Source organism: Papio anubis, chromosome 4 (genome assembly GCF_008728515.1).
Source record: "Papio anubis isolate 15944 chromosome 4, Panubis1.0, whole genome shotgun sequence".
NCBI lineage: Eukaryota > Metazoa > Chordata > Mammalia > Primates > Cercopithecidae > Papio > Papio anubis.
Window position 1 is genome coordinate 29358989 of NC_044979.1, and position 13313 is coordinate 29372301.

A 13313-nucleotide genomic window follows, 5' to 3' on the forward strand; every position below is an offset into this window, starting at 1 on the left:
TTAGCCAGCCCAGGTACAATGGCTCACACCTGTAATCCCAGCACTTTGGGAGGCCAAGGCAGGCGGATCACTTGAGGTCAGGAGTTCAAGACCATCCTGGGCAACACCGTGAAACCTTGTTTCTATGAAAAATATAAAAATTAGCACACGCCTGTAATCCCAGCTACTCGGGAGGCTGAGGCAAGAGAATCGCTTGAACCTGAAAGACAGAGGTTGCAGTGAGCTGAGAGCGCACCACTGCACTCCAGCCTGGGCAACAGAGCAAGACTGTCTCAAAAAAAATAAAAATTTAGCCAGGTGCGGTGGCTCACGCCTGTAATCCCAGCACTTTGGGAGGTCGAGGCTGGTGGATCACAAGGTCAGGAGTTCAAGACCAGCCTGACCAACATGATGAAACCCCGTCTCTACTAAAAATACAAAAATTAGCCAGGCATGGTGGTGCGCGCCTGTAATCCCAGCTACTTGGGAGGCTGAGGCAGGAGAATTGCTTGAACCTGGGAGACAGAGGTTGCAGTTAGCCAAGATCAGGCCTCTGCACTCCAGCCTGGGCGACAGAACAAGACCCTGTCTCAAAAAAATAAATAAATAAAAAATAAAAATTTAAATTAAAAAAAAAATTAGCTGGGCGTGGTGGTGTGTGCCTGTAGTCCCAGCTAACTCAGGAGGCTGAGATGGGAGTATTGCTTGAGCCCAGGAAGTAGAGGTTGCAGTGAGCTAAGATCGTGCCACTGCACTCCAGCTCACATGACAGAGTCTCAAAAAACAAACAAAAAAAGGCTATCTTTGATCCCAAAATTAAAATTTTAGATATCTATCCTAGAGAAACACTTCTACATGTACACACACAAAAATACATATGGATAGTTACTGCAGCACCATGTATAAAGAAAGAAAAAACAAATTAAGGTAAATGTGCATCAATGGAAGAATGGTTTAAGAAGTAACAATATAGACTTAGGAAATTAATTGAACAGTTAAAAAATATGAGATAGATTTATAGGTATTGGTACAGAAAGAGCTCTAAGACATGCTATTGAGTAAAAAAGGAACCTGCAAAACAATGTATAGACAGTATACTTTTATTCATGTACAAGTTATTATAAAACTCACTTTGGAAGGCTGAGGTGAACAGATCACTTGAGCCCAGGAGTTCATGACCCGCCTGGGCAATATGGCGAAACCCCATCTCTACAAAAAATACAAAAATCAGTTGGGCATGGTGGCATGTGCCTGTAGTCCCAGCTCCTCCAGAGGGTGAGGTGGGAGGACTGCTTGAGCCTGGGAAGTTGAGGCTGCAGTGAGCCATGATGGTACCACTGCACTCCAGCCTGGGTGACAGAGTGACACCCCGTCTCAAAAAGAAGAAGAATGAGAAGTAGGCTGGATGAGGTGGCACATGTCTGTAATCCTAGCCCTTCAGGGTCAGAGGTGGCAGGCTCTCTTGAGCCCAGGAGTTCAACTTTACAGTGATCGTACTATTGCACTCTAGCCTGAGCAACACAGTGAGACCCGTCTCAAAAAAAAAAAACAGAAAAAGAAGAAGAATGAGAAGCAGCAGCTAGAGAAATAAGATGGAAGCTAGTAAAGAGCAGTGTCACAGAAGCCAAGGGAAAAGAGTGTTTCATAAAGAGTCGATATCAAATGCTGCTAAGAGGTCCAAGAAGATGAGGACTGAAAAAAAAGACCCCCATGTTTCCCAATCTAATGGATATTAACAACTTTAGCAAGAGGGTTCTGTTTTGGTTAAACAGATTATTATAGCAGGAGTGGGTTAAGGAGTTCATGAGAGGAAAAAAGCATATATAGTGTGTACAGAAAACTCCTTTAAGAAGCAGGTCTGTGAAAGAGAATAGAAAAACATGACAGCAATAGAAAATATGCAGGTCAAAAGACAGAGTTTTCAAAATGGGAGACAGTAGGGCAAGTGTGAATTCTGAAGGAAAAGACCTAGTAGAAAGATGAAATAAACCAAACGAAGAAATTATTTAAGACAGGAGAGGCCAGGCACAGTGGCTCACACCTGCAATCCCAGCACTTTGGGAGGGTGAGGCAGAAGGACGGCTTGAAGCCAAGAATTCCAGACCAGCCTGAGCAACAAAGTGAGACACCATCTCTACAAAAAGTTTTTTAAATGTGGCTGGGTGCAGCGGCTCACGCTTATAATCCCAGTACTTTCAAAGGCCAATGAGGAAGTATCACTTGAGGCTGGGAGTTCAAGACCAGCCTAGGCAACATAACAAGAGACCTCATCTTGGCCAGGTGCGGGCTCATGCCTGTAATCCCAGCACTTTGGGAGGCCAAGGCGGGCAGATCACAAGGTCAGGAGTTCCAGACCAGCCTGGCCAACATGGTGAAACCCCATCTCTACTAAAAATATAAAAATTAGCCATGCGCAGTGGCAGACACCTGTAATCCCAGCTACTCGAGAGGCCGAGGCAGCAGAATTGCTTGAACCCGGGAGGTGGAGGTTGCAGTGAGCCGAGATAGTGCCATTGCAGTCCAGCCTGGGTGACAGAGTAAGACTCTGCCTTGGGGAAAGCAAAAAAAAGAGAGAGACCCTCATCACTACAAGAAAGCTTTTAAAAAATTAGCCAGGTATGATGGCACGTACCTGTAGTTCCAGCTACTCAGGAGGCTGAGAAGGGAGGACCTATTGAGCTCAGGAGGTTGAGGCTGCAATGAGCTATGACCACACCACTGCACTCCTGCCTGGGTTACAGAGTGAGACTTCACCTCTTGAAGAAAAAAGAAAGAAAACAAAGAGAGAGAGAGAGAGAGAGAGAAGAAAGAAAAAAGAAAAAGAACAGAGGAGGAAGAGGGGGAGGGGGAAAAGAGAATGATTACAGCACCTGTGAAGGGACTGGTCTTGACAGAATGAAGGAGAAAAAGATGAGTCCCAGATGCAGGTAGGTTTGTAGACTTGGGAAGTACAAGGATGAAGGAATTCCCATTCAGCGGCTTCAGTTTTTATAATGAAGCATAAAGCCTGTGACTGGTTAAAAAAGAAGAAAATATGAGAGATTAGAAATAAGAGCCGGGAACGGTGGCTCACGCCTGTAATCTCAGCACTCTGGGAGGCTGAGGCGGCCGGATCACGAGGTCAGAAGATTGAGACCATCCTGGCGAACACGGTGAAACCCCGTCTCTACTAAAAATACAAAAATTAGCTGGGCGTGGTAGTGCCTGTAGTCCCAGCTACTCAGGAGGCTGAGGCAGGAGAATTGCTTGAACCTGGGAGCAGAGGTTGCAGTGAGCAGAGATCGCGCCACTGCATTCCAGCCTGGGGACAGAGCAAGATTCCATCTCAAAAAAAAAGAAAAAGAAATAGAGGCAGTAGGCCAGGCGCAGCGGCTAATGCCTATTATCCCAGCACTTTGGAAGGGTGAGACAGGAGGATCACTTGAGCCTGGGAATTGGAGACCAGCAACATGGCAAGATATCGTCTCTATAAAAAAATAAATAATTAGCCAGGCGTGGTAGCACACCTGTAGTTCCGGCTACTCAGGAGGCTGAGACAGGAGGATTGCTTGAACCAGGGAATTTGAGGCTACAGTGAGCTATGACTGTACCACTGCACTCCAGCCTGAGTGAGAGAGGGAGACCCTGTCTCAGTAAAAAAGAAAAAAGAAAGAGAGACAATATGAAGAAATAATTTGCAGTGAGCTGGAAAGTGAACTAGAGAAATGTATAACATTGCTAGGTAATGCTGATTATGCATATGAAACAGATGATTATAAATTTTTAGTGATACTGATCTGTCTGATTTGCTGATTTTCTCTAGCAACTCTCAGCTCCATGAGTACCAATAACTAAGAAGGTAGATGGTTAGGTTCAATCTGTACATCACTCCGAGTTCTACAAGCAGCAGAAGTCAACTCTGGCTGAATTAGACAGAAAAAGAATTTACAGAAAGGAGGTCTGTAAATTTTCAGTGAAGAACTTCAGTGCTACACAGCTAAAACACTACTCAAAATTACAGAACGAGGTTGGCAAAGATGTGATTACTAATGCCAAGCAGGAGATGCTGCAGCTTGGTTTGTACCATTACAGTTCTGGATACTAAGTGCTAACACTTGTCACTGTTGCCCTTGTAACTTGATCTTGCTGCTAGAGACTGATACTAAATGTGAATTTGCTGATAAAGGAGGGGGATATTGTAAAGAACATGGTGGAACAGTCTGAGGGATTGAATTAGCTGAGAGGATGAAGAGAATGGCAAAGGAATTAGTATTAGGAAGATAAAGGATGGCGAATGGCGGGTAATGACTGAAACAAACAGGGATGTGAGGCATGCTGTTTAGGCCTCCCCTCGAAAGAGGGTAGATCGTGAGATCCAAAGTGGTCTTAGCAGCAGCTTAAGCAGACTTCAGTGGGAGTTTGGTCCGAGCAGCAGGGGTGTTGGCATGGAGGTAAAGCTGCCCAATATTGCTATGGCCAGCATTTCATCGACAAAGCCTTGGGCAAATTAATTACTCTCTTTGAGCCTATATTCTCTTATCTATAATATAAAGATAGTACTACTCATCTGATAAAGTTGTCATGAGGATTAAATGCGAAGAGAGAGATTCCTGACACAGAGTAAGTATTCAGTAAATGGTAGCGATTACAAGTGCCATTGAAGCCAAAAGAAGAGTTTCCAAGAAAAGGCAGCCAATAGATAAAAGTTTCACCTTGGAGCGCTGTAGAAGGTAAGTGTGTGTAGGGAAGACGAAGCCAGTTTTAGCCTCAGGTTTGCAACATTAGGAAAGGCTAAAGCCCCATACTCAGAGAAACTCAATCAGCAGTTCAAATACCCTTCCTTTTGTTTATTTATTTATTTATTTTTTTTTTTTTTTTGAGACAGAGTCTTGCTCTGTCACCCAGGCTGGAGTGCAGTGGTGCGATCTCAGCTCACTGCAAGCTCCGCCTCCTGGGTTCACGCCATTCTCCTGCCTCAGCCTCCTGAGTAGCTGGGACTATAGGCGCCCACCATCAAGCCGGGCTATTTTTTTTTTTTTTTTTTTTTGTTTTTTTTTTTTAGAGACGGGGTTTCACCATGTTAGCCAGGATGGTCTCAATCTCCTGACCTTGCGATCCACCCACCTTGGCCTCCCAAAGTGCTGGGATTACAGGGATGAGCCACCGCGCCCGGGCCAAATACCTTTCCTTTATATAGGTTCTAAGCTAAGAACTGGGTGCCCCAAACCAATAGATTTCTACTGATAGACCCTTGAAAAGAAAGAAAAGGAAATCACCAGCTATTAGTGCAAGTGTCCAAGAGGGAAATAGCTAACTGAACTGTTGCACGATATAGCTGGGGAAAAGGGAGACTGACACCCACACAAATAATCATCTAATTTAATCAAAGTAATTTTAGACTTGGGAACTGTTATGGAAGAAACATCAATTCACTGCCACTTTCTGCTAGGCTCTCACCAAATCGCAGGCCATAGGTCATTCAGACTATAAAAAGCTCCCACAAATTCCACAGAAACCTGATCATGCTTACTAAACCTCTTGTTGGGTGAAGAGAATTTTAGCTCCTCTAATTGTGTCTACCACCTGAACATGACAGCAGGGCAGTGGATCAGGGCAACTGCCAAGGTTGTTTTCTTCCCATCTGCCTCAGTTGTACCTCTCTGAATTATTTAAACAAAAACCACCATGAAAGAAACTGCATATTCTTTATAAACTTGACAAAGGGTCTGAATAAAGATTACAATAAACTTTTTCCTCATTGTGGGGGAGGGAATCATTTTCAAGGAAATGATATAATAAACTCACTCTCCCTTTTTAATGAACCATCCATTTCTTCAAGTAACTGAACACTGAGAATGTAAGTAGTAGTAGTGGTAGTAGTAATCGTCTTCCTCAAGACATCAAACACACAACTGCAACTTCAGCTCCTAAAGCAGCTTTTTTTTTTTTTTTTTTTTGAGACAGAGTCTCATTCTGTCGCCAGGCTGGAGTGCAGTGGCATGATCTCGGCTCACTGCAACCTCCACTTTCCGCATTCAAGTGATTCTCCTGCCTCAGCCTCCTGAGTAGCTGGGACTACAGGAGCGCACCACCATGCCCAGCTAATTTTTTGTATTTTTAGTAGAGACACTGGCCAGGATGGTCTTGATCTCTTGACCTCATGATCTGCCTGCCTCAGGCTGCTTTCTCAGAAAATTAATAAATGCTCACAAAAACATACAGTAAAACCTTCAACCACGCAATAAATAAAAAGAAGCTGTAAGTACCAAAAAAAAATCTACCCAAAAAATACAGATTAAGATTTAGGGCCAGGCGCAGTGGCTCACACCTGTTATCCCAGCACTTTGGGAGGCCGAGGTGGGCGGATCACGAGGTCAGAAGTTTGCGACCAGCCTGGACAACATGGTGAAACCTTGTCTCTACTAAAAATACAAAAATTAGCCAGGCGTGGTAGCGTGCGCCTGTAGTCCCAGCTACTTGGGAGACTGAGGCAGAAGAATTACTTGAACCCGGGAGGCAGAATTTGCAGTGAGCCAAGACTGTACCACTGCACTCCAGCCTGGGTGACAAAGCAAGACTCCATCTCAAAAAAAAAAAAAAAAAAAAAAAAAAAGGATTTAGAAGGTTCATCCTGAGTTTCGAACAGAGTACTATTTGAACTGGAAAACAACAGTTTAGGGCTCTGTTAGCTCCATCACATTACTGTGTAACCTTGAGACAAATTCCTTAATCTCTTCAACCCTCAGTTTCTTCAATAAAACAAGGAGAACACTAGCTATCTTCAAGGCCTCTTAAAAGAATTACATAAAACAGCATATGTAAAGATCTAAGTACAATGCCTGGTATACAGTAGGAATATTCTTCCCTTTGTAATTTTCAAAAGCTCTCATCAAAGATTGACTCAGAGAGATGGTGAGGTTTAAAGAATAGGGAAGAAGTGTTAGCTGAACAGGAAGAAAGGGTATACTCTGCAGGTACTCCAGATTTATTTATAACTTTAAAAATATGGATAAATTTCTCAGATTATCAGTAAATTACTAGTGTAAAGCTGCATCACTGATCTTGAAATGCTTTTCTGTATAAGATGTTTTTATTCTCCTCTTCTAAATTTACAATTCTTTCAGGTTCTACATTTGTACAAAAATGTACAAGTTCTACATTTGTACCATCCTCTTCCTAAAGCTCTGACTCAGACCTGCCTTACTCTGGTCTTGGGATGACCTAAGCCTTAGCCAGACACACACGCCTTAGAGTTCACTTAGTATTCTAAAAGACCTCTGGAAGAAAGCAGGAACTCAGCATATAAGAAGTTAGAATCAGTGTGGCATAAAGAAAAGGACATGGGCTTTGGAAACGGACAGCCCTGGGTTTCTAGATATATAACCTTGGGCCAGGCACTTAACCTCCCAGGATCTCATTTCTGCATCTGTAAAACGGAGATAATGCCACCCATATCTCATAGTATTGTTGTGAGGATTACAGAACCCCTATGACAACTCCAGGCACATAGAAGGCTAAAGGCTCACATCTGTAATCCCAGCACTTTGGGAAGCCAAGGCGGGCAGGTCACCTGAGGTCGGGAGTTTGAAAGCAGCCTGACCAACATGGAGAAACTTCATCTCTACTGAAAACAGAAAATCAGCCAGGCATGGTGGTACCTGCCTGTAATCCTAGCTACTTGGGAGGCTGAGGTGGGAGAATCGCTTGAACCTGGGAGGCGGAGGTTGCGGTGAGCTGAGATCACGCCATTGCACTCCAGCCTGGGCACCAAGAGCGAAACTCTGTCTCAAAAAAAAAAAAAAAAAAGGCTAATTATTGGTAACTGTTATTACAGCCCAACTGTCAATTGCCTTACTGAACACTTTTCAAAGCAGTACTTTTGTAACAGGCAAAAGGAGTCATACTGCTCCCACATTCCCAGATTCCCATGTCTTTATCCAAAACATTCCATTTTTGTACTCTATAATTAACCAAATCAAGAGCTTAAACAATTCAGGACAAGAAGTGCTAACATGGCTCAACTCATTCTCTCCTGACAGCAACAAAGCCAGTGGAAGGTGGATACGTTTGCCAAAAGCAATAAAGAGTCTGTTTGAACATGGTCATTACTGATACTGATGTAAGCACAATCTAGTTGAGGTTCTTGGACTTGCAGCCTTATTGTCAGAAAGTTTTAATATTTCTGAAATAAATCCTCTCCTGCCTTGTTTTCCCTGCTGTGCTCCAACACTCCTATCACTCATTTTCAAGAACACAAGGAAGAAACCCCTTTCAACTACTACTACCTCATTCCCTGTGAAACTTATCTTCCCATTTCCCAAATTACTTCTTACAGAGATTTTTGGCTTGCTGGGTTTACTTGATGTCAGTTTATGAAAAAGGACATTATATTTAAATATATCATAGCCAAATGACATGATCTGGCCCCCAGAGTACCACAAGTTACAGGATGGAGGCAGGTGCCAAAGATAAGATGTGACTGAGTAAACTGCACACCATATGTTCCTTCTTATTAACTACTTCACTTGGGAATTCTGGCTCTTGTAAAAAGTTTATTTCCCTTGTGTGGCTGAGCAGAGTAACAAAACTAAGAAAACTGATGATATGCGAATGAAGTAAGGGAAATCATCTACGGAAATGTGACTTAAAATAAATGTTTGTACATGACAGTTACAAAACAAATGCAACAGTCACCAGCTCCACAGCCAAAGGCAGCTATTTCAATACTAGTATCCTCAGTCCCTTCGTATGTTGTAAGAAAAACAGCGAGGAGTCAAGGTCAGAGTGGTTATTTACATAGACAATCTAAGAATCAACAAAGACCCAACAAATCAAAATGTCACACTGCAGTCCCTTCGTGAGATGACTTTCAACGTAGGGAAAGAAGGGCAGTCTTGGGCACTTATTTTGATTTAGCCAATTCAATAACAAGGTTAAAGATTGGGCACCTGAAAAGCAGCTCAGCAATGCCCTAAATTTCATCACCCAGCTGTATCCTTGCCCAGAGCTTCACCTGCTTAACTTTCAGCAGAGAAGTTGTTTTTTTGGTGCAATTAACATTGTAAGGCAAGCTCAGCCCTGCCTTCCAATAGCCTTGAGGCTGCTGAGTAAAATCTAGAATCATGGAACATAGATTTGATGCTGAAAAAACAGGAAGATGGTTCAACGACAAGGAAAATTGTCAAGAAGCACATCTAGAATTAAGAAAAACAGACTCCAGTATGCTGGTCTTTGATTTTTTAACTTTTCTTTTTTTTTTTTTTTCTGAGACAAGGTCTCACTCCAGCACCCAGGCTAGAGCGCTTATTGCAGCCTCAACTTCCTGGGCTCAGGTGATCCTCCCACCCCAGCCCCCTGGTTTTTTTTTGTTTTTTATTTTTTGTTTTTGAGACAGAGTCTCGTTCTGTTGGTCAGGCTGGAGTGCAGTGGCATGATCTCAGCTCACTGCAATCTCCACCTCCTGGGCTCAAGCAATTCTCCTGCCTCAGCCTCCCGAGTAACTGGGATTACAGGTGCCTGCCACCATGCCTGGCTTAGTTTTGTATTTTTAGTAGAGACGGGGTTTCACCATGTTGGCCAGACTGGTCTCGAACCGTTTTTGTTTTGTTTTTTATTTTTTGCTTTTGCCACCCCAGCCCCATGAATAGCTGGGACTATAGGCACACACCACCACGCCCAGCTCTGTATTTTTTGGTTTTTTTTTTCTGTTTGGAGAGAGAGGTTTTCACCATGTTGCCTGGTCTCGAACTCCTGGGCTCAAGCAATCCGCCAGCCTTGGTCTCCCAAAGTGCTGGGATTACAGACGTGAGCCATGATTTTTTAACTTCTTTATATAGAATATATTGAACTGTGTGAACCTTTCAGAGGCGGTCATGGTGGCTTGCACTTAAGCCATGATGGAAGAAATAAAATAAAATCAATTATTCATAATAAAAGCACTAATAATATCATTTAAGACTATGTGCCAAGCTCAATGCTAAACCTTTTACAAATATTTCTAATCCTCAATCATACTTAGTACTTTCATTTTATAGAAGAGGAAACCGATTTGTGTAATTTGAAAATTACCAAAAAGGTAGTAATGGGGGTACTCGGCTTCAAATCCAGGTCTGCCTGACTGTAAACCTCATGCTCTAAAAGCAATTTGTTAAACACTTTTAGCCTAAAGAGATCTAACCAAATTACAAATTTTAAACATAAACAGTCTTAATCACAAGAAAATGACTTGACCAAAGTTACAAAGTATCACAACAAGTCAGAAGTATGTTTTGGATTTCCAGACTCATATCTAGGTACTCCTAGCACTGGTGCTGCTGCTGCCTCTCTTTTTTACTTTACTTTTTTTCTTTAAACTCATTTCTGCAGGATGCTGCCTCTTTCTACTGTAACTCTTCCCAGAGGAGTTTCATACTGCAAACGACAAAGACATTGTCTAAAGCATTATAGAAATTCCTTCAGTCTTGCCTCTGACTTATCATCTAAATTTGTATAGTTAGGATGAAAGGATTATCTGCTATACCTTAATCATGAGACTATGACAAGAAAAAGTTATGGTGGATCCGAGATTCCAATTCAGCTGAGTCCCACACAGTAAAACCCAATGCACACTTCCCGTCTCTTTGTTGCTGTTCTGATAAAGCAATTAAAAACCATTCACAACAATTAAAAAAAAAACATTAATCCCTGTGTCCATACTGTGTCTAGGAAATTGGAGCTGTAAGTCCTTTTTATACGATCCACACTTCTGTCTTTTCCAATACTTGCCCTGTTTTTCTGTGCTGATTTAGCTTTAAGAGAGAAAGAGAGATAAGCTTTGAGAGAGAAGGACAACTATGGATAGACAATGTACGGTAATACCGGGCTATCATCCATCTAGGCAGTTACTTCTTGGTATTCTGAGACCTTCTCAAAACTGTCTGAAAGAAGCTGCTGACGCCTAAGACCGAAAACCCCACAAAGATCGTCTTTCCCAAAAGTAGCAGCATTTCTTCCTATCATTTTCAGATTATAATAAAGGAACCAATAAGACATTCATTCTCTTCATACACAGCCTAATAATCCTGGTGACCAACTATACTGAGCAGGGAGGACAAAGCTCTTAAGATGAAAGAGTGAGGAGAATCTCTTCATTACCCTTTTACATATTCAGGGAAGAGAGAATATTGCAGTCGCTGGAAATGAAGCGCACAGCATTGTGTTGCTGTATGGACACGGTTGGCCACAGAAAGGCGGAAAGTCATCAATTGTACGGAAACCAGACAACTCTGACGATTTCTATGCAAGGTGACTACACCTTACTCGTTCTCCAAGTATTATCTTTTCATCCTTATTGCTGGGTGAACTCCCGTGAGCCGTAAGGTTTTTCTATACTATCGAGGTCTCCTCCACGATAGGTTGGAAAATCACACCCGGGAGCGTGTTGGGGGCGCGGGACGTACTATTAGATGTCTCTCCTCCCGCTGCCTATTCCAAGTAGTAGGGGAGAGCGCTACCTCCATGTTATTCAGAGCGAAGTACGGCCGTGCCTCCTGGAGTCTCCGCTCCCAGCACTACGGGCCGGCTGGGGGGCATCTCTGAGAGAGTGGGTTTGAGGGGACAAGGGGTATCTCTGGTCCTGCGATCAGAAAGGAGGGTGTGGAGGGTGGTGCCGCCGTGCCAAGAGGATCTGCAGTTCCCCTCCCCTCCCTTCCTCTCCTAGAGAGGTAGCCCGGCCCCAGTACCTTCTTGACTGTGCGCGGCGCCTCGGTGACTGTGCCGTCGGGGCTGACCAGGGCCTCGCCGCCGTCGCGGTGCCGCTGGTGCTGGTGATGTGGGTCGCTCCGCTTCATGGCCGACGCCTGAGGCACCTTCCCGGCAGCGGGGCTGAGAGCAGCGGCGGGCCCAGAGCCCGGGCCAGGGGCCGGGGGCCGCTCCGCGGCGGGAGCTGGAGCCTCAGGGTCTCCACCGCCCGCCGGGGGGGCCATGGCGCCCACGGCGGCCGTGCTCAGTCCTAGTTGCGACTCCGCCTCGGAGGGGCTCAGGTCCTTCAGCTCCACCTCAGGCACCTTGGCGGCAGCCGCAGACACAACCTGCACCGACATCACCGCCTCCGCTGCAACCGCCGGCTCAGACTCCAGCCCCAGCTCTTGGTCGGCCCCGCCTCCCGCCTCCCTTCCTCTTCCCTCCCCCATACCCCCACTCCTCCCCTCCATCGCCTCCGCACCCACCCCCTTCCTCCGCCCGCCAGCCCCGGCCCCTCCAGCCCCGCCCCGCCCCGCCCCACCCCGGCCCAGTCTGGCCTCGCGCGAGGCGCCACGGAACCTGTAGTGCGTTTGCTCCCGGCTGCACGCGGCGAGAAGACCGTGGGACCTCAGGCCCCGACCTACAGTGCGCGCCCCGGGGGGGCGGGGCCCGCAGCGCCCCCTGGGAGTTGTAGTCCCTTTCAGCCTTTTCTCTGGAAAGTGGGATTCGGGCGAGGAGCGGGAGCGTTAGGGCCGGCAACTAACAGAAAGGAGTGAGGATAGGTGACTCGACGGAGGGGATGAGGAAGAGAAAGTCTCCAGAGGAGTTGTGACTTCCGGGGAGGGAATGCCAAGAAGCCTTAGGGGAAGGGAAGTGGGAGAGGAATGGCTCGTTGCCCTGACAGCGTGAAGTTCCTCCGCGTGTGCACGTCTGCGATCACGTGGGTGGGCATTTAAAGGAGAAGTGGCGGCTCCAGCCTGGAAGTGGCTTGATTTTTCTTTGTGAAATAGAGAATCCAACACCCTTCCAAACTTTAGTGGCTTTGTTTTTAGAAGGCATAAAGTAGGACCTTGCTTGCTGTGGCGCTTTCTGGCACATTCTGGGTTTGGAAGCTAAGATCATTCCCCAAAGAAGTTAGGTATCACTAGATCAAAATTCAAGGCTGAGGTATTACACGTTGCCTTAAACGAGGCCAAATCGTTTGACCTATAATTCTACTAGGGCAATGATCTGAAATTCAGATACATATATCAGCATAGAGGAATATTAATAGTTAATTTCCTAAGTGATGGGATTTAAGGTGATTTTTACTTTGTACTTTGATGTATTATTTTTAAATTTTACATTTAGAGGATGTAAGCACAAAGACATGCACGGCGGCGTCCTTTTTAATAACAAAAAGCTATCTTAAACTAATGTCCAACAAATAGAGAAATTGTTACAGCCTTTGAAAATTGTTTGCCGGCTGGGCATAGTGGTTGACGTCTGTAATCCCAGCACTTTGGGAGGCCGAGGCCGGCAGATCACTTGAGGTCAGGAGTTCAAGACCAGCCTGGCCAACATGGTGAAACCCCGTCTCTACTAAAAACACAGAAATTAGCCAGGCATGGTGGCAGGCACTTGAAATCCCAGCT

General features: G+C 44.9%; 1 protein-coding gene across 4 annotated transcripts in view; it reads right to left on the reverse strand.

Moving 5' to 3' along the window:
- AHCYL2 (adenosylhomocysteinase like 2) overlaps nt 1–12560 on the reverse strand; it is a 209372-nt gene extending 196812 nt beyond the window's left edge. For 3 of the 4 annotated variants that reach the window (XM_017957151.2, XM_017957150.2, XM_017957152.1), the window contains exon 1: nt 11679–12102. In XM_017957151.2, the coding sequence (XP_017812640.1) occupies nt 11679–12038 (360 nt within the window). In that variant the 5' untranslated portion in view covers nt 12039–12102. Of the gene's footprint in view, nt 1–11678; nt 12103–12258 lie in introns of those variants that run through there. The other variant, XM_017957153.2, reaches the window with a different exon arrangement.
- Nucleotides 12561–13313: the final 753 nt, after the last annotated feature.